Source organism: Strix aluco, chromosome 2 (assembly GCF_031877795.1).
Source record: "Strix aluco isolate bStrAlu1 chromosome 2, bStrAlu1.hap1, whole genome shotgun sequence".
In the NCBI taxonomy this organism is placed as follows: Eukaryota; Metazoa; Chordata; class Aves; order Strigiformes; family Strigidae; genus Strix; species Strix aluco.
The window spans coordinates 42,192,309-42,213,162 of record NC_133932.1 but is presented as its reverse complement, the minus strand read 5'-3'; the positions used below and the strand labels follow the sequence as shown (position 1 = coordinate 42,213,162).

The following is a 20,854-nucleotide window of genomic DNA, read 5'->3' as shown; positions in this document are numbered from 1 at the left end:
ATATTTTTATTAAAGAGACACTGACAAAATCTAAACCCCTTAGATTTGTAGAACTGTATGAAATTAAGTTCCCGACACAGACCACCCATTTTAATCCTGTTCATTCTTATAAACTACCTTAATTTGGACTGGCTTTTCAACCATTCTTTGTGTTATATAAACACGTAAGTAACTATGCCTCGAAGATTCTACAGTGGTTTTTAAATGACTAACCAAAGCTTAGCTGCTATTTGCAATTTCTCTATATATCACATTTCAGTCCTTATGCCAGTCGATCTACAATCAACACAAGCTGACTTCTCCCAACTTCATTTCTTGGTTGCCTTTTTGTGTGTAGCCACTGGAAATGAAATTGAAAAACAATCCTGGCTCTCAAAGCACAGGCATTTCAGAAGGTAGGATTTACATTTCACTTTGTTTATGAAGAGATCTGAGGTTAGCACATACAGCAAGGATGGAAGAAAACCCATCAGAAATTGTTAGATTTTAGAGATCATATATTAGAATCATTAAATGAAGTCACTGGATAGAATTTCATAAAAAACAAGCATGGACATTATTATAAAGTGCAGTTACTTTCAGAAAAAAAAATCTTATACATCTTATACTATGAGATTCTGATAGAGCACATCTGGTGAAGTGACAATGAGATAATTTTTACTCTGTAATGTGGGATTCAAGTTTCATGGATTTTATTTTTATTTTTCACATATGACAAATAAAACAAAGATTCTTTGCTTCTGCTTTAAGACTCCTGTGATACTTATACCTTTAAACAACCTAATTAGTGATAACTGTATAAATCATTGCCTCCAGTAGTTTTGTTTTGCTGGCATCTGATTACAATACCCTAAAAATACAGGTCATAAATGTTTAACACATTAGGTAATTAAGCACTATATCAAAATGCCGTGGAAATGGGGTGTCTGTCAGCTGAGGTTTTCAAATCACAATCACATACACATTTAAAACTGTTCACTTCAGCAAAACGTAAAAGTCTAGACTCAATATCAGCATCATTATAAAATACTATGGCCCTGTCATATAAAAGGCCAGGTTTGCCTTAGTAGCAGTGAACAGAAGTAAAAAATGTATAAGAAAGAACACCTCTATTTGCTGTTGGTCCTGTAAAGAAAATACTAAACATATACTGTTTCCATTAAAGATGAGAAAAAAAATCTTTTTGAGATGGGACCTTTCCACTACTTGTGCTGATATAACTTCTTAGATTAGGAGAAAGCCAACTGAGTACCAGATGCTCTTCATCACTTTAAACCACATCTGCAAGAATCACTGCAGTTGAGATGTCTCTTAACCTCACACAGTAATTTGTCGCTGTTTGCTCTTCACTGCATTCTAGAGCAACTACCTCCACAAGGACAGATGACAGTCAAAGCATGTATATACATATGCCTATAATAGTTTAAAATAAGGTGGGAGATACATGTTTCACATATATACATAACAGTGTAATTAAAATGAAAGGCAAGTAAGGACTCTATCCTCCTCAAATTTGAGCTATATAGTGTTTAATGACTTCTTCCTTCTTGGAGAAAAACCAAACAGCCAAGTTTAGACACTGACTTTACAAATAAGCTCCTACATGCACACAGTTCTGTGACTGCTACTGGGAAGCAATTAAGACAGTAATAATATATACACATTCACACACACTATATATATTTTTTTAATATATGTAACAATCAGGAAGAGTCTAGGGAGAGAACTAGAAAAATTGAGCTTTATGGAGACTACAGTGAAACTGCAGAAAGAAGGCAGGTGGTGTGATGGAAGGGTATTGGGATTTACAACTAAATTAAAGAAGGAAAGAACAACTATGGAATACAAGATGGGAAAGAAAGGCATGTGAAAGCCAGAGAAGAAAACTAAAGGAAATAGGTGCAGGAGATAAAAATAGGGAGAAAGAGGAAAAGAGCAAACAAAGCAAAAAAGGGAGGGGAGGGGAGAGGAGATCCTAAACAGGAGAAGGAATGCAGAGAATACTATATATGGAAACAAAAAAAAAAAAAGGGGGGGGGGGATGAGGGGGAAGGTGGGGCAGAGAGAGGGAAGGGGGCGGGGAGAAACTGATGCTTGATTTTGAAGCTAACTATCGTTTTATTTCACACACACAGCGGCGCTGTGTGTATGCATGTCTCCAGCTTTCTCCTGTCTCCATACTTGGGACCTTTACACAAAGTTTGCCAATTTCTTTTCCCAGTTATCTCTCACTGTACAACTAGCCACAAATATGACAGAAGGCAGCCTAGTGTGGTGGTAAGAAATACGTAGTGAGACAGTAGTTTTTCAGACCAGACCCACACCTTACAGGTAGCACACTCACATGCAACTAAACAAATAAATATTTTAACGAATGAATGTCCTTCACTATTACACTTCCTTAGATACTTTCTTCCTAATTGCAAAAATATATGGAAAACCTCTTCTGACCAGTGCAAAGGCAGCACTACTCTATCTACTACTATGCAGTAAGTTTACTGCATAAAGTCTCTATGCACAAACAAAAACCAAAAATCAGTGGCAGCGGCTCTGCATGAGGTCTCTTTTCCCTACAACTATATGAAAATAATACCGTTGCAAAGCTTTTACATAAGAATCCACTGAGTTCTCACTCTCTTATTACTGGACAGCCCTTCTGAGACAGGGAAATAGGAGGACAAGGGGCAACATCCCCCACAACCTATAAGATCAAAAGAATGAACCAAACAACAACAAAAACCCCCATGATTTCAATCAGAAATGGAGACATGGACATATGTCTCGCTGCCCTGACCTAGGACGGAAGAAGAACTGTTAGCCTACAAATCTTAAAATGCTGCAGGAAGAAACCCACTTTTTATAGTTCGCATTTTAGAGATGCTGAATTTGTTAGTATCAAAGGGTCTAGAATTTCACATCCTCTCCTCTGTCTAGCTAGTATAGTCTGCAGGCTTTAGTAGTGCTTGCACTTTCAGTCTCTCACAAAGTGTGCAGCTAACTTGCAGAACCTCCTCCCTACATGTCAATAATATTCCTTCACTAAGGAGACACATATTGGAGTTATTTAAACCAGGTGTATGCATATACACAACGCATATGCATATATCATGTATCACATCAACAGAGAATGATCAAGAAAATTCATGCAAGGGTATTGCAAGAAAAGAATATATGACTAATATCACAGTATATGTTTATAGAGTTAGGAGAAAAAAGCCCATTAGTCCATGAAAACATTAATTTTGGAACTGAAATGCAAAACCAAACAATTTTATTCTTTATTAATTTAATGAAAATTAAATTCTATTTTAGTTGTGTTGCAAATATTGAAAACAAAAACCCAGGTAATTTTAATACTGCCTCTAAACTAGAATCTTCAGAATTCCCTGGAAATCATATTACTTCTGGTTAAGTACACTTTCAAAGTTATAGACCGATTTAGTCAAAACCATACAGGCTATTTTTCTTGAACAGGCAGTATTAAAACTGAAAATAGCAAAGAGAAGAAAGCTGATTTTTAAACATGCAAAGACACACACCATAGCTGAATGATACGCCTTAAAGGAAAACAAAGGGATACCTACTTTCTGCTGCTAGAAGTCCTAGTAGGAAGGCAGCATTTGGACAAACAAACAGTATGAAGATTTCAGAACAAGCGATTTATAAAGCTGCAACCTAGCACACTAGTTTAGCAACAAATTAATATGAACAGAGTGACAAGACCTCCCCCCCATTTTTTTAATATGATTTCTATGTGTGAAGCAAATGGGACTTGCAGACTGCAATGGGAGGAAAACAAACACTTGGCATTGGGAAGGTAGCACATGTACGCAGTGTTAGGTATCTAGAATACCAGACTTTTTCCAACATTGGTTAAACTATTTTAAAAAACTCATGGACAAAAAATGATTTCAAGTAAGAATATTGTAAGAGGTGAACTGACAAACTATTTCAACATACTGCAAGTGAAGTGTAATATCATATTAATTAATATACTTACATTTACTAACTACAATTTAGCAATATTATATTGAAATAAATTTTTTTACAGAAGTTTCAGTGAGAACCATTATGAGAACCATTTAGAAATACAACCACTTTATTATTGATTTTAATTAACAGTGACTTTATATACTTAAAAGTTTTTGTATTTAAACATACCACAACAAAACTTAAAGAGCTGAAAAATCATAGAGATAATAATGGAGTATTGAAAACACTCAGACTCACAATCTCAAAACTGATAGTCAGTTGTACCTGTAATACTAGATAAGGAATTAATAAATTCAGTTTAACTACAGAGAAAGTACAGAAGCGTGTTATATAAATTAAAGATGAATGTAATTTTTTTTCCAAGCACTCAATATTTAAAAATGTTACACAAGACCCTTTGCAAGTGTTTATAAAATCAGTGGCAATTTTCACATAACAACAGTATTTCTTTTCCTTGTGTCAATGAGACTGATCATTTTCAAGATATGGGCTTATATTGCCCACGTTTCACGTAATCTGAATCCCATAAAACTACTAACCACTCACTAACTTGTGAGTTAAGCTAGTTCCATGTATGTTGGAAACCATGATCTTGGTCATATATTTGCTGTTTGATCTCACTTTGAAAGACTATCAGATTTAGGTTTTTTCCCATTATTATACTTTCAAATTTGAAAATCATACTTTAAAAAATCTCATTTGATATGACAATATAGAGTCTAACAAGATAAAAAAAGAATGAAAATTTCAATTTACATACAGCAATCCTGAGACAAAATATCGAAATGCATGTGGAAAAATGCCATATGAAATTTGTGCCTTGCAGTTTGAGAAAACAAGCTAGAAACACTGATGTCGACTTAACGTGCCTGCTTTCTGTGCAATGCAAAAGCACTGCTTCTATGTTCATCAATTTATACTGTTACCACAGAGCTCAGAAAGCACATAAATGTTCAGGAAGTACTGCAACAGCACTATTTGTTAGCCTAGGCTAAATAAATACATTTGGACAGTCAGCCTGTTATAAAATATGCTGCTGTACTTTCTGTGTGGTTAAACTGAAACACAGCATTATAAAATGCCTTTCAGTCTGTAACTGTTTGCAGCAAAAAGCTACTCTGAAACCTGTTAGTCACATTTCAGAATACGAGCACTATAAACGAAGCAATTGAAGCAGGCATTATAAAGTCCTTTAAGCAAAAGGTAACGTTTGCTTTAATCTAAAAGTCAGTTATGCAGTTTTCCAAAGATTATGGACTATCCACTGGCTTAACTCCAACACTGACTCAGTAGTTCTGAAAATGTGGCTACAAAAAAGTTTTTGGAAACACAAAGTTATGAAAAACCTCTTCAATTTATTGGCTTTTCTAACTGCTGGCCTAATAACTTAAACAGTCTGAATCTACTTGAAACTCCAAAGTAAACTAAATGATCTTCCTGAATTCAGCTTCCCAAGTCAAAATGTCAAACAGTTCCACAGCCTTTCCTTCGGCTGCTACAGAATGGGTGAGCTGAAGAAGCAAAAGGGAGGAATGTGCAATCAGGTTACAGGAGGGCCAGAGAGGGCTGGGGAGAGGGGAGGTAGTTGGATGGGGAAGGGCAGCAGAGAGCAAACTGATTGTGAATTTCTCTGGCACCTAGTTAATTTCATGGTCCGCTTCAAATACTCTCTACTGGGCCAATTTTTCTCACGTGCCAGATTTAGTCTTTAGGGCTGCTGATTGCTAACTTCTGATTTGTTTGTTTCACCATATTAAAAATATCTAAAACATTCACTGTCTTGGGAAACTGACATTTTACAATGTCTTGAAGACAGGCAACCTGAAAGTCAAATGTTTTACATTCTAGCAAAAACCATTTGCAAGACACTTGTCATTTGAGCTGTTTAGTGACTTTACTAAAGAAGTTAGTGAACACAGCCTGTCAGCAGTAAAGTAATATTTTAGTTTAAAAATATTTACCTAATTTTTCAAAATATTTTAAATTCAGCAGGACTGACTTCTGTCATATTACCAACAGAATGAAAGCGGGATTAAGTCCTTCAGAGGACACTTGTTGACAAAAGAGGAAATAGATCACCCAGAACAAGCCCTAGGAACCAAGAATTATTAACACACTTTGTAGGAATGAAAGGAAGATGTGTACAGAAAAATACCTGGGTGACTTTAAATGAAATTTATCTGTGTTCATTCCCACCTAATTTAGTTATGCAATTTGCTGACCCTCATTGGAAAGCTCTCTAACAAGAATATCCTTTGTGATTCTGCACCTCAGAAAAGACTTGCTACCTATAGTGCCTTCATATCCCAGGCTATTACTCTGGTAGTACAGGAAGATGCTCAAAGATTCCAGCAAACCCAGGTTCACTGAACTCCGAGGAAGAACACCTCTAGATTAATCTGGAAAAAAAAAGAACTGAAGTTTTCTGTTTCTGTGTTTAGAAGGACCTGGAGGAGGACAGGATATACAATTTGCATAACCTAATAAGCATTTATATTTCTGCATCTTTATCTCAGTAGGAGTTCCACATTTGCCCATCTCTGACAAATCATTTAATTTTAATGATAAGCTTCATGAAATTTTATGGGAGGATTAAATAGGCAGCAACATTTAAAATATTAAACGCTCTTCATTAGAGTTTATGATCTGGAATAACATTATGAGATGTTAGGAAGGAAACTTAAATAACCTTAAGATAGTCAAGTTTCTACTGCAATTCAAGAGTTTTATGCCTAATTTCTATAAACTAGTTCAGTTTAGAATCATCACAAGAGCCTATCTTTGCAAGCTAGAAATATTTGAAAACTTTATTAGAGCACTTCGGAAGAGGAAACAAAATAGATATCTGTATCTAGCAATTTCACAAGCTGAAAGTTGCAGTATCTTTTCTCACAAGCCCCTGTGTTTATCCTGTGATATTAAAAATTTTATCAGCTAATGTAGTCAGTCAGGAAAACATCATGAAAACTACCCACTTAGTATGGTCTCCTGATCACTGTGATCTCCCATCAGTGAGATCAACAATGTTATTTTAGAGAATAATGACGCCTTTCTGAGAAATCCAAGCTATTGTTTCAGTTATTTCAGAGATGAACACAAGATAACAATGGATCCAGCACAGATATTCTGTCGAATTTACATGTTTACTGGATTAATGTATTCTGTGAGCAGAAAAAAAATAGAACTTGTACCTTGGCTGTATACTGATATCTGCAATTACATCATTCTATGAGGAAGACACATGCTCCGTTGATGTGAGACTGAAACCATAAGGAGGAACTGCAGTTTTTAGACTGAGAAAGTTACCACTGACAATCATGTTGGTGGCCTGTTCATTTTATCAAAATGGAGAAAGTAGCTGGAAACAAAATTTAAAGCACTACAAGTAATTCTGGGTGAAGTAAATCCTACTTATTCTTTCTGTAAAAGAATATATGGCTCCTTACTTACAAATACATCAAGTATTCAAAAGCTAGCTGCCTGAAGTTAAGACATGAGACTGTGATTACCCATTTGCAAAAAATGACCTGAGATTCCCATTCACTTCTATGGAAATTATGAGCAGTGTGCATCTCTAAGCACAAAGAAATCTTTTCATTTAAGTACTCAAACTTGAATTCCAAGAAGTGAAATTTAAGAATTTCAACAAAAAAAATTGCCCCTGATTCCTATATTAATGACATTGAAATAATTTCTAAAAATTACTTGCTCATATGAAAGAGCAGAAAAGGAAAACTTAACATATGCAGTCAATAAGTCATTTTCTCACCTATAAAAATATTAGGAAAGAGAATTATCACACAGCCATTCAGCACATGTAATTAAATTCCTGAAATGTCTTCTAGTAAATTTAGTGTACAGCAAAAATAGTCTGTTGGTACTATTTAGTTTAAGTCCTATTGGCCTTAGCTTTTTCTTAAAAGTTCATTTAACTTGATTCTAAATTCTAATTTTAGATCAGATAGATCAGAATTAACTATGACCGGCCTGTGTTAGTATAGGGACTGCAACGTTATTTAAGTTAAAAGGACTCCTTGGAATAAAATCACTGTCCTGCCCAAGGCCTAGCTACATGCTTACAGCACAGCAAATGTATTCTCTTCCCCTTTGAAGTCTGTTGGGAGGTCCCTGAGGTACATGTATTGTCTCCCTCTGAAGATTTGGGGGTCTGGGTTATAGTATCAGAAATACTGTCTAGCATGCTTTAAAGAGGAGACATCTTAATCGTACTGTTCTCTAAAACAGGAGGTCAGGAAACTGGTACACAATGGTTTCAATTTATAAATAACTATTAGTAAGGTATGAGAACCTTGCTGCTGCATCAGAATTCAAGACAAAATTTCAATAAGCTTTTACACTCAAGTAATATAAAGAGAAATATGAGGTTATAGTATTATTTTTAATTAAATGTACATACAGAAATAAAAAAAATCAAACAGAATTTCTGTAGAAACTTACAACTGTGTAGAGATTTTTCTCTTTACGTTCTCCAGTCACTAACACCATTATGACTGAAAATTATTTACGCTTTCACATTTAAACATTAACTTACTATCCAACTTTATGAAAACATGAGAAATTAGTAAATACTTGGTACTCCAGTCAGTATAGAATTAAGACAGGTTAACTGCAGTAAATATACTTTCTGCTAAAATACCTGAGGAGGTGGGGTCTTCAGAGAAGTCTGGCAGCTCTTCAGGGGGGTCACCATAGAAGGAGTTGAATTTGTGGCTTGACACAGCTGCTAGTACTGCCCCCTGAACAAAAAATACCCACAAAGTCTAAATTACACAAAAGAAGGATAACGTAACATTTCCACACACCTTGGATCACTCAGTCTCCCAAGGTCTCTCTTGTGTTGACCTTCTCAGTGAAAAGTAAATAAATTTTAGTCTTCAGCTCTGCTCCACTGTTACCAGCGACCATATCTAACAGAAGAGCTGGTCATACAGTATTCTAACAAATAGTAAATATATTCTTTGAGAGGGTATTCGTGAGGACAATTTATGGGAAAGCACTTTAAAATAATAAGTGAGGCATAAGTTCCCATAGTACAATGTAAACAAAATAACTAATTTATTTCTCTTTCTTTCTTACCTGATTTGGTGGCTTAGCAAGTATAAAAATTCACTCTTTAAAACAACACAATACATTGTTACTTGAGAAACTCAGAATCTGACACGGACAGCACTAGGATATTTGACATCCATAATGTATCTATATGAAAATGTAATAATCTCAGGCTCCCAGAATAAGTGTTACATGGAAAGTTACAAAGCCAGAAAAACGGTTATCTGCTCTGACATGTATTTACTCATCCAAGTAAATTACAGTTTAACCACTTAGGTTTTAATGTCTTACAATTGTGGCAGTAGGCAAAATGGACAAGCAATTTCAGGAAACATTCTGCAGAACAGTGCTTTGGATAAAATGATAGAAAACAAATTGCACAGGTATAAAAGCTCTCAGAAGACTAAATATAGTGGCCTCCCCAGGAAGAAAGATCTGAAACTGCGTCTAGAGCAGGAAAACAGATCATATTCTAAAATGTACTAGCTAACATTTTAACGAAAGCATTACCCGGACATACAAACCACCTACAAGAAAGTGCTGTTTATCGAAAACTATGGCAACTGTTGCATCCTAGCTATCAGCTGTTTTTGCAGCTACATTAAATTTTTGCAAAGCAGCAACTCAGTGTGTATAATTGATTCTGTGTTTTATCACAAATTATGAAAAAACCTCATGAATTGTAATGCTGCATGCTTCTGTTAAAATTTTCTAAACCTTTCAGTGAATTTAAAAATGTTTCTGTTAAACTTTCCAAGATAGGAACTGAAGGGTAACCATGTTGTTTTGGGCTAAAATGTTAACATTCTTTTCAATATGGCTAAGAAATAATCTTGTGTATAGTTAAATATAAAGAGAATAAACTGAAGAATACATCTTTGCTCTTCCTGAAAAAAAGACATTAAAACATTATTATATTCCTTTTATTATAAACGTAACACAATAATAACAGAAGCAATTGTACTATTCTCTCCTCTGTAATTCATATAACACAGAATTACCTAATTAATTTAAGATGAAGATCTCATACACACCTTGGTTGATACCAGACAATTTGCCCTGAAGTTTAGTTCAAAAAGTGTGCATTAAGAAAGAAAGGACGAACAACCTTAACAAGACATCATTGCAATAAACAACTGTGGAGCCCTGTTTAAACTTTTTATTTTATTGCCGACTTCAGAGCATAGATTTCTCTTAGCACTTTTAAATGAATAAAGTATCACACAAAATTCAAGTTAAGTAATTACATTATTTTATCATTACATTAATTTTACCTTTAGTTTTCGTCTTGCATTGAATTTTCTCAATTGTTCTACTGTTTCTGGAAGATGAATCTTGTATGCATAGCGGTCTCTCTCCTTAAAAAATCCCACAAAAACCCAAAATGTAAGAAACATTAAATACAAGCTCTTAATATTCTCTTGACTTTACGAGATTAGACAAGAAATGTACCAGCTAATAAGTATCCTAAGGAGAATGAGGATTTGTGGCAACTTAAGGAAAACTTCAAGAAACTGAAACTGAGAGAATTTAAAATATTTTTTAAAAATTCTTAACGTGAGCCAGGGATATTTCTTTTTTGTAATTTTGTTTCCCACTTTGTAGTAAGACCCTAGCCTTTTGCTTTACTGTTGTGTTGATAGTCAGTCCGTGGCTAGTATTGAACTTTGAACCTGGCAAGCACAAAGTAGTCCTGGTTGTGATTCACAAATACCAGTGAAGCAACGTATTCAAGCACTAATGGGTGCTTGATACTTCAGGTAAGCTTGAGAGATGGGGTAAGTGTCCAACAGAGGAGGAAGTGCCAGCTCGATGGCTGGTGACACCAGGTGCTAGCTTACAGGAAGAATTCTCCATTGTAGATGCAGATGAAAAATCTGACAATGAACAGTGGACAGTGGGGGCAGGACTTGCAGCAGCTGACTTTCTTCCCCTGCCCCAAATCATCACAGAAGCTACATACACTTATTAATTTAATGTAAATGTTTATCACATGCGTCTCCTGACTCAGAGTGAAATCACTGGCAGAAGTAATTCAGTCTCTCTACGGCACTAAAGATGTCTCTGTCTCATGCTGTATTTGGCTGCTATCCATAGATGGTCTAGAAGAAAATTCTGAGTCAGCAGGGAAGGCAGTTTATTGTAGGCAAAAATAAGAGAGGACTGACTGACAGAATGCTGGCCTAAGCTTGGAAACAAAGTTGTCTCAAACTACATCTTCTCTCTCCTTGTCTTTCAACAAATAATGGAAGATCAGAAAGAGACCACAGACATCAGAAAGTGCTATGCTATATAGGCAGAACTTGCACATTCGTATCACAGAAATATTTTTTTAAAAAGCCTCATCAGTTTAGTTGCTCAAACAAGAAAAATGGCAGTTTTCAGCCAAAATAACCCTGAACTTTAGGTGCTTTGGCACCTAAATGAGGGTAAGCTCACAAAGTGAGGAAAAAGTCAAATGACAAGCAGGTAAAACCAGATCACCTGTGTTTACCACAGACTCAATCACTGGAGTATGATCATTTGGGATTCTCAAACATGGTGTCCATTCCTATGCTCTTTGAAATATTTGATGCACTATGATGAACAGATAGATGAACAGACAGAACTTTGGTTCCTTTCGAGTGGAAAGGTCTGAACCAGCAATTTCCCAGTATTCAGAAGAGTGCCTTAACCACTGTTCTTCCCAAGAGGTTCACACTCCTGCCCTTCTTTTATAAGCTAGACCATTCTGCAGTGAGGAATACCATAGTCAGAGCCACAAAGAGAGCAGAGAATGACTCCATTCACTAGTAGTTAGACTATTTACTCGGAGGGAGAAGAATATATGAGCCAGTGTTTCCCAGGTTCTTTTTCTGTGGATTTTTCTGGTGTCAATATTTGTCTAATGTAGAACATATAAACAGTCCAGGAGCAGACATCAGAAGAGCACCCTTTCCAAATAAGTGCCCTGCTTAAGCTAATGATATTATGACTCTTTCTACCCCGGGCCCACACTGTTAAAAAAAAAAAAAAAGGGGATAACAAAGAATAATAGTTAATTCAACCGTTTCTGCCAGAGAAAATACAGTGCTCTGAACTAGTGCTTGCCACTTTTTAAATCTGCAACACACCCATCATTCTCCAACTCCAGTGTCCTAATAGGACTGCTGACAAGCTCGGTGTATATTCTCCCGCTCCTGTTGTTAACCTTCAGTGTCCAGCAACTACTCTCGCACTGACTGAAACTGTGTTGTAAAGTCTGCCACCACTGAAAAATAATTGGATTACCAGATGCCATATAATATTATGTAGTTACACCAGCCTTTAAGCAAGAAACCACTACATACTTCCTTCAGTCTGGTGGGATGTTTCAGGAATCTAATGTAAGAAAGCAGGTCTATATATAACTGAGCAAAGAAGAGATCAGATATTACTCCTCTGGAGTTTGAGAGCCACAGAAAGTTACATGAATACCTTCTTCAAGCTTTATTCTATGCAGTCCTACTCCCTATACTCCGATGGTGCCAAAAATGCCTAAGTGAGTTTGCTCTTGCTGTTAAGCAAGAGTTCAAGCCTGGCAATTATCAAAAACTCAGGTTCTAATCTTGCAAAGCATTTAAAGCATATTATTACATATTTTGTACGATGTCATGTCTACTTTGAAAAGTTCAAAGAAACAAAGAAATAAATCTTTTTCTTTCTTGAAGAGGAAACTGGTATGTAAGCAGCTGCTTTTACTACCTTTAACCAGGGATGATTCAGTGCTTCATATACTGTTATCCTTTCTGCTGGATCCAGCATAAGCATGCGGCGTACCAGATCTTTGGCACTTTCAGAAATATGGCTCCATTGCCTAGGATTCATCTGATTACAAGCAAGAAAAAAAAATTATGAATAAGAATATAGAAAAGAACCTACTTCTTATGTAAAGTAATTACAAGTGGTTGGTACTTGTAAGCATTTTATCATAATAAATGTAAAAGAAAGTTTCTAGGTTTTTTAATAACTTACAAAACTATATATTAGTTGCTACTGAAATGGCATTAAAAATTGAAAACAGTGAGCACTGTATCACATGAAAGCTGACATATCTTTTGTGATTATAATCACATATATGTTATAATCACAATATAATTTTCTACCTATGCTACTTTCTGCTCAGATAAAAGTGACCCTTCACTAGAAAAAGAAAAAATAATTTGGCTTTGTCTGACAGTTAATTATGCATATGATAAATGTAGAAATTAAATCTACTCCTGAAATCAATATAAGGAATGGCATGAGAATCTGTCTATATCAACCCACAATTTCATGCCAGTGTTGCTGAGTAAGAAGGGAGTAAGCTAATGCCTGTTGTAAACTACTCTGGTCCTGTCCCACAGGTACCACAGACAATGGCTCTTACCAATATATTCCTTTCAATTTTACAACAGTTAAGCATCTTCAGCCTCTCAGGTAGGAAAGCATACTGATATGTGATCAACAATACAAGGAATTGCAACACTTCTTAGAGCAGAACTGCATCTTAGGAGACAACAACGTGAAGGATGTATTTTCATCTTGTGTGTATGCAGGTTTGTATCCAACTAGTCAAGACAATGGACATCTGATAAAACCATACTAAAGTAATAAAATTCTTTCTGTGATAAAGGATTCTATCCTTAAGCTATTTCTAGTACTTCTTTAATTTATGAAGAACTTAAGTTTTATCTAGATGGTATGCTGCTAATTTTACAAGGTACTAAATGAAAATTCAAAATAATAACCAGACTGTTTTCAATGTTATAATCTGTTCATTTAAAGAGGTCCATTTTATTTAAAATCACTCTTTATGAAAAATGATCGCTTTAAAGTGGAGCACTCTGGAACATTATCTGGCTATGAAATACACATTTATAGTTGTGATTTGTCAGTTCTTTTTCAGCTCTAATGAAATGAAGGTAATTACAAATTTGCAGCAAGACTGTTTTGAAACCCTTATACTATTTTCACTGAGTAGACATATTATAGTGGAAACAGGAACAGAAAAGGAACTGAGAAGACACAATGTGCTGGCCATGACTTTTTTTAAACAAAGAGAAGTTAACTTGTATGCTTCCAGAAGGTTTTAGTTGCTTAAAAGATTCCATAAAGAAATCTTCCATAAAATGAAACCAGAACATCTACCAGTCTAGGCAATCCCAAAAATAGTGCCATGAAGAAACCCTGCTGTTTCTAGGAATACAAAAACTGATCAAGTGCAGTACCACTGCTGTCACTTACATTTTAGCAGACTACTGTTAAGTTCATATAATAAAATAATATTACAGACTATCAGACAGGTTTAGTTTCCATTCTTAATTCTCTAATACACAGCTCATGTATGACCTTGGTTGCAAAGTAGAGCACTTTGTGGTACCTTGCACACACACTGATTTGCTTTCAGTTGCAAGTGGTTCCTTTTGAATCATCAGCTGCGCTTTATTACATACTGTACTAAAAAGAAAAACACATAACTACATTTTTACTGTAACATACATTTTGTTTTAAATCAGGGCAATATGACGACCAGCCTTTATAATAGCTCCTTTAGCTGATTAAAAAAATTAGATGATCTATAAGCCTAAGGTAATATACAGTATGTTATACTTCACAGTTAAACCTCAGGTAATCCTACTGTGCTCAATGTACAATTAAGAGTTAGTTGCTGCACCCATTTAATATTTCATCTGAGTAAGTATTTCCATATTCTAATTTCTAACATTGATACAAAACACAGCAGAAACAAGATAGACTGGAGAGAGAAAATAATCTCTCTTCATGTGTAACACTGACATTTCTATAAGCTTCAAATTTAAATCAGACTAAATACCAAAATCAACTTCCAGAAATTTTACCAGCAGAGCTCAACTCACTGGAAAAGGATTCAGGTATATTGTCAATTACCTTGTATTTTCCTTTAATAATGCCTTCAAATAATCTTTCCTTCGTTCCATAAAAAGGCAAACAACCGCTTAGCAGGATAAAAAGGATCACGCCACAACCCCAAACATCTACAGGCTTCCCATAAGGTTCCCTTTTTACCACTTCTGGGGCCATAAAATGAGGTGTTCCTACACGCCCTAAATGGAAATAAAAACAAAATTGAGTCAAAGTGATGTGTGTCAAACATGGAAATGAAGAATATCACTGCATTAAACTAAAACGGTTTTAAGTTTTGTTCATGGGTTAAGCTTTAAACACTACTCTTTTTTCCTTAAGTTTAGTATTTATTAAATATATCCAGTGAGACAAATCAGTAGTTTCCCTTTTGCTTGATTTATACTTTTATAAATTGGGGAATGTTCTATCCTACCCTGCAGACTGTAAAACAAGACTTATATCAAAAGCACTAAGATTGTTCAGTGAAACATGCATATAAAAGTGAAAATATACATTTGGACAACCTTTGAATCAGGTATTATTTATCCAGAGAGCATGTACAAAGATAGTCCACACTTCTTTCTTGAAAAAGCTGCCTCTAATTGGCAAGACCATAGTTGGGTCTGATGCCCTTCCCAAACCTTAGCCAGTCTATGAAACTGCCAACAAGAATGCAAAATGCTAGCAAATGTGTTGTTCATTTATTTGAAGTAGGCAATATCTCACCACAGATAAAAAGATAATGCTAATTTGTTTCACGGAGTGCTTTCAATGAGTGCCACACAGTAACGGTTCTGGGACAGTACTGATTTTGGATTGGTAATGAATGTATACCCACAGACAAAACATATTTAGTACCAACTAATCTTTTGAGTGGATAAACTGATTGATTATAATGACTTCATTCAATTTCTATGTAACACATTAAGCCAAATAAAAGCAACAAACATTTTACCACTCTCTATAAATGTTTCCCATTGTAAAGAGGTGGTTTTTTTCACTGCACAGGATTTGCAAGAACTAAGCTTTGAATGCTCAGAGCATCATTGACACTTACAAACAATACCCTGGTTCCACCAACAGAAGAAAAAACCACAACTGTAGCAAACTGTTACCACTTGTACCACCTTCACAAATTATTCTTTCTCACTGATACTACAGCAGACTTCAGAGGCTCCATTTAAGGCTTGTAGCATCTTTGTGCGGGCTAGGAGAGTTTACAATGCAGCCTAGAGAATCTGACATGTTCACATGACACGTATTTAATTCAGTCCTGTCTTGTAAAGTGAGCCTGCACACCATCTGAATGTGAGTTAGCTCAGGTAACAAACACCTAGGTGACTACTTGGCAGGAGCTTACTCAGTAAAGACCATCCTTCGTTTATGCCACCTAATGCAGGAACATGTGACCATGCTATGTCAACCAGTTCCCTCTCGCTCTTTTTTGCATCTACAAGGATCAAAAAACTGACAGAAGGACAGTAGCTTTTTCACCATACTATTCTTAAGGAGAAACACCACCATTGTCAAACTTTTTCACCTGGCTTTGTGTTAAACCTTTTCATTCCCACTTTATGAGGCAATCCCTCAGCCAAACAAATATTAGGAATCTGCCTGTGACAAAGGAACATTACCTCACCACTAAGCTAGCTAGTCTTAAAAAGTCCATGCAGTCTAGGCTGACATGATAGCAAAGGGGCAGTTCCTTCCCAGGCTAAAAAGTAAAACAGCAGGTGCTGCAAGTCCAGCTTATCCCTCATATCACTGGGGGAAGAGGAAGGATATTTACTTTGGACAGAAAAAGACAGAGATGGACATTCTTCTTGGTTATACACAATTTATAGTCTTGTGACATATCTTTCTGCCTAACTGATAAACCTCAAAGCCAAATCTTCAAGATCACAAATATAATGTAAAGAATTATCTCCTTAGATGACCCAAAATCTCTCTCTTTTAGATTCCTGGTGATAGGAAAGGAAAGGAAAATGGAAAGTATATACATCTAGTATGCACAAGTTGCCGAGAACTCTGGTTTTTTGCCTTTTTTTTTTTTTTTTTTTTTTTAAATAGGCCTACAAATCTACATGTATAAGGGTTTCCTAACTTTTCGTCCCCTAAGATGCCATCATTTGTGACAGCAAAAGTATCAATGTTTCCAACTCTGTATCAGGCTATACATGTACATAAGCAGCAACACCTGCCTGTTCAAAACAGTATTTGTGTATCACTTAGACTGCTCATGTGACATTGGTGGTATGCACACCACAGCCTGGAAATCTTTAGTACAGAAGACATCATGCAAGACCGCAGAGCAGCCTGGTTTACCCAAGTCTTGTTTATCTCAGTGGTAAACTTCCTGGCATTTGGGCGCAGAGGTACTCACTTGCAATTTTGGAGCAGGTGTAACCTTTCTTACACATTGAAATAATGTAATGGTAATAAAGCTCATTTAAGTATTTTTTATCAATATGAATGGAAAATCATATATACTTTGAAGATTCTGCCTTCCTACCAGGCTTTCTAACTGCTGTTATCAAATCTGGAAAGTCTAGAGAAAAGTGAAGCAGAAATCACTAGAAGACAAGGACAAACAAAGTGATTTAAAAGAGGCATTAAACTTCACAGAGATACACAGTCATCTAGATCAAGTAGCTAATGAAACTAAAAATCCTATGTATCAATTGATACCTAAGTTGTTTTAATGTGTATTTCCAATAATTATGTGCCACTCCTCTCAGCTCGGGACCTTCTTTGTGTTTTAAGTAAACAATTGAAGAGATGAACATGGTAAAAAAATGGCTATGTTCTGTGAGAAGTCAACCTAAAGGTTTGGGTTTTGGTTTCGGGGTTTTTTTGCCAATACCTTTAAGTCTGCTGGGCATTTACACTGCAGTGAAGGCCGACATACAGAACATCTTGTTCTGAGGAAAATGTGTCCTTGCAAAAAATTACCCATCCTACATTTTCTCCTATGGTGTAAAATAGCACATTTAGCAGGAACACATGCTACATAACAACACAATAGCATTATTGGGTGTAGGTGTTTAGGCGTCAAGGTGTTGGCAGTGGAAGACTGCAGGGGTGCTCTCTTTGAGGAGAGGCTGGGGCTGCCCCATGCCACACAGCCGGCTCCAGTGGACCCACTGCAGGGCACAGCTGAGCCCAGCAGCTGAGATGGTAGTGCCTCAGGGAAAGCGTGTGTAAGAAAGGAAAAACATTGCCCAGCAGTGAGGAGTATGGGAAAAAGTGTGAGAAACAGCCTGTGAGCACCGAGGTGAGAGCAGGAGAAAGCAGAAGAAGTGCTCCAGGTGGCCCAGCAGAGACTCCCCTGCAGCCTCTGGAGAGGCCACAGTGGAGTAGGTACACCCCTGCAGCACCCCACACCAGAGCAGGTATCCACCCTGCAGCTCATGGAGGACTCCATGCTGGAGCAGGTGGATATTCCCTGAAGGAACTGTGGCTTGTGGAGGACGGATGCAGGAGCAGGCTTGTCCTGAAGGACTGAAGCCCATGGGAGGACCTACGCAGAAACAGGGGAAAAGTGTGAGGAGGAAGGTGCAGCAGAGAGTGACCACAGCCCCCCATTCCCCATCGCCCTGCACCACTCAGGGTTGGGGGGTAAGGGAGTCAGGGGTGAGTGAATGAAGTTGAGCCTGGGAAAGGGAGGAGAGGAGGCAGTGTTTTCATTTTTGTCTTTGTTTACCACTATCCAAATCTATTTGAATTGGCAATAAATTAAACAGGTTTTTCCCAGGCCAAGTCTGTTTTACCTGTGATGCAAACTTGTAAGCAGTTTGCATGTATTTATCTTGACTCATGAGCTTTTTCATCCTATTTTCTCCCCCTGCTCTGCTGAGGAGAGGGAGTGAGTGAGCAGCCGGTGGCCCTTAGCCAAGGTCAACCCACCACACATGGTTATGCTGGTATTAACATACAGAATACTGATTAAATGGGGAAAAATAAGATGAATCTTCCTCCAAAGATACAGCTTGTTTCTTTAATTTTTAGTTTTCAAATATCACCTTACCTGTTTTAATCATGGGCTGTATAAAATAAGTAATCTACAGCGTCAAGAGAGTATCAAAAGTGGATATTTTTTAACTTCCTTCTCCCCTTCAGCAAATAATGTTTCAAGTTAAAACTATTTTGCAGAAATTGATAAGCAAGAAAAATCCTTCATTATTTATACACATCATAAATACATGCAGAACAGAATAGTTTCTTGAAACGGAGCATTAATTGCCTTCCCTAAATTTTGCAAAGCAGGGTCTTGATGGTGGACAACAATTTTAGATTTCCTTTGCCCCTCTAATACACTTTCTGACCACAAGGCATGGAAATACAAAAATACTTACAAAACTACTGAATATCAACAAGTAACAAACATAACTTGCAACAGTATGCTTATGAAAACTGCGGACAAAACATAACATGCAAGCATTTCTTATGCAGTAGGCATCCACTGCCAGCACTTTGTTCATTATCAGTGACCTTCATCATATCATAATTTTTCTCCATAAACACATTTTTTTCTAACAGAACAAGCTTCTTGAGGTCTATTTCTTACTTTCTATGTGACAATAGACAAATTATAGCCTCTTGATACTTTATTTCACTTTATCTGGTGACCTCACTTCAGAATGTGAGGCGGCTGCATGTTTACTTAGTACTCAGGTGCTCTTACAGACAAACTGACAGAAGTTATGACTAAAAACCACTGTCCCTCTCTGATCATCCCAAATTTTCTTTCACCTCCCTTGGAAGTTAAAGATCTTAGATCACAGGCAGAAGAAATGGATCTTTGTTGCCCTGGTTCAAAAGCAATATACCATAAAAATCCAATTTAATGAACTGCTTGATGTTGAACAGAAGGAATAGACTAGTTCAGTAACAGATAATATTCTACACAGTTGTTTAAGACCCCAACAGGATGCTGGTATAAACTAGATGGAAAATGGATGCTACTTAATAGCATGCTGAAAATCAGTACTACTAAATCTGAATACTTCCTTTTAAATTTAAAATGAGAACTCCATAAATACAAATGAAATGAGAAAGAAGGCTAGGCTAACTTAATAAAATCCTGCCATTTACCACTGCTAGGTTATAATTAGTGAAAATAATTACAGAATGATTTGGTTTTGTAACCTTTTTAGTGCAGATTACAAGATCCTGATACTTTAGACAGGGGGGTGGCAGTGGTGGTGGAAATCACAATTTCACCTCCATGAAAAGGAAAACCCAGATCAAACAGAAACTTAATTGATTGAGACTGAACTGTCCTGTTAAACAGAATTTTTAAAAAAGCATATATATGTGTGTGTATGTATTAGAAACTTAAACAGGCTAAACTAATTTCTGGGACAGCTGTCATTCTCATGACAACTAAGCACTTCACTGGGTTCATCCAAGGAGCAAATGATGATTTTGAGGTTATTCTAAAAACTGACCTGAGCAAGGACTGCTGAGCTGCAGTTCTGAGGTGCGCTTACTCACACATGAACTTACATAGATAGGGATTTTTCCTGTGTTGCAACTACAAGAACTGTATCAGTAACAGTATAAACAAAATCTGTAGACAGCAGTCTTCTAAAATCATGAATACTCAGTGCTCTGTAGACCAAGTATCACTTCTGCTGAAAATTATCTAGTAGAAAATCTGCCTTCTAAACATATCCAGTATAAAATTTTAAAATTGTTCTCAACAATTAAGTAATTTTAAAATATTCTAGAAACTTTTGGATTTTCTTTAGTGTTTTCGGAGAAGCTTTGCATCTTTTTGGAGGCAGCATGAGAAAGAACATTAAGCAAAGGCATTTTTCTCTCTTTAATAGATAATTTCTGCCTTCTACAGGTCTTTTATTCTTCAGGATATATGAACACTCATGAATATATTTGAATGACTGCT

The 20,854-nt window shown here is 36.3% G+C and overlaps 1 protein-coding gene across 17 annotated transcripts in view; it reads right to left on the bottom strand.

Moving 5' to 3' along the window:
- The window catches only part of CASK (calcium/calmodulin dependent serine protein kinase), a 225,864-nt gene that overhangs the window by 68,919 nt on the left and 136,091 nt on the right, over positions 1-20,854 (bottom strand). For 13 of the 17 annotated variants that reach the window (XM_074814527.1, XM_074814528.1, XM_074814532.1 and 10 more), the window contains 5 exons: positions 14,971-15,146; positions 12,787-12,909; positions 10,338-10,421; positions 8,651-8,750; positions 3,585-3,602 (listed from right to left, as the gene is read on the bottom strand). In XM_074814527.1, coding sequence (XP_074670628.1) covers positions 3,585-3,602; positions 8,651-8,750; positions 10,338-10,421; positions 12,787-12,909; positions 14,971-15,146 — 501 coding nt within the window. The remainder of the gene's footprint in view (positions 1-3,584; positions 3,603-8,650; positions 8,751-10,337; positions 10,422-12,786; positions 12,910-14,970; positions 15,147-20,854) is intronic. The other 4 variants (XM_074814529.1, XM_074814543.1, XM_074814534.1 and 1 more) reach the window with 1 other exon arrangement.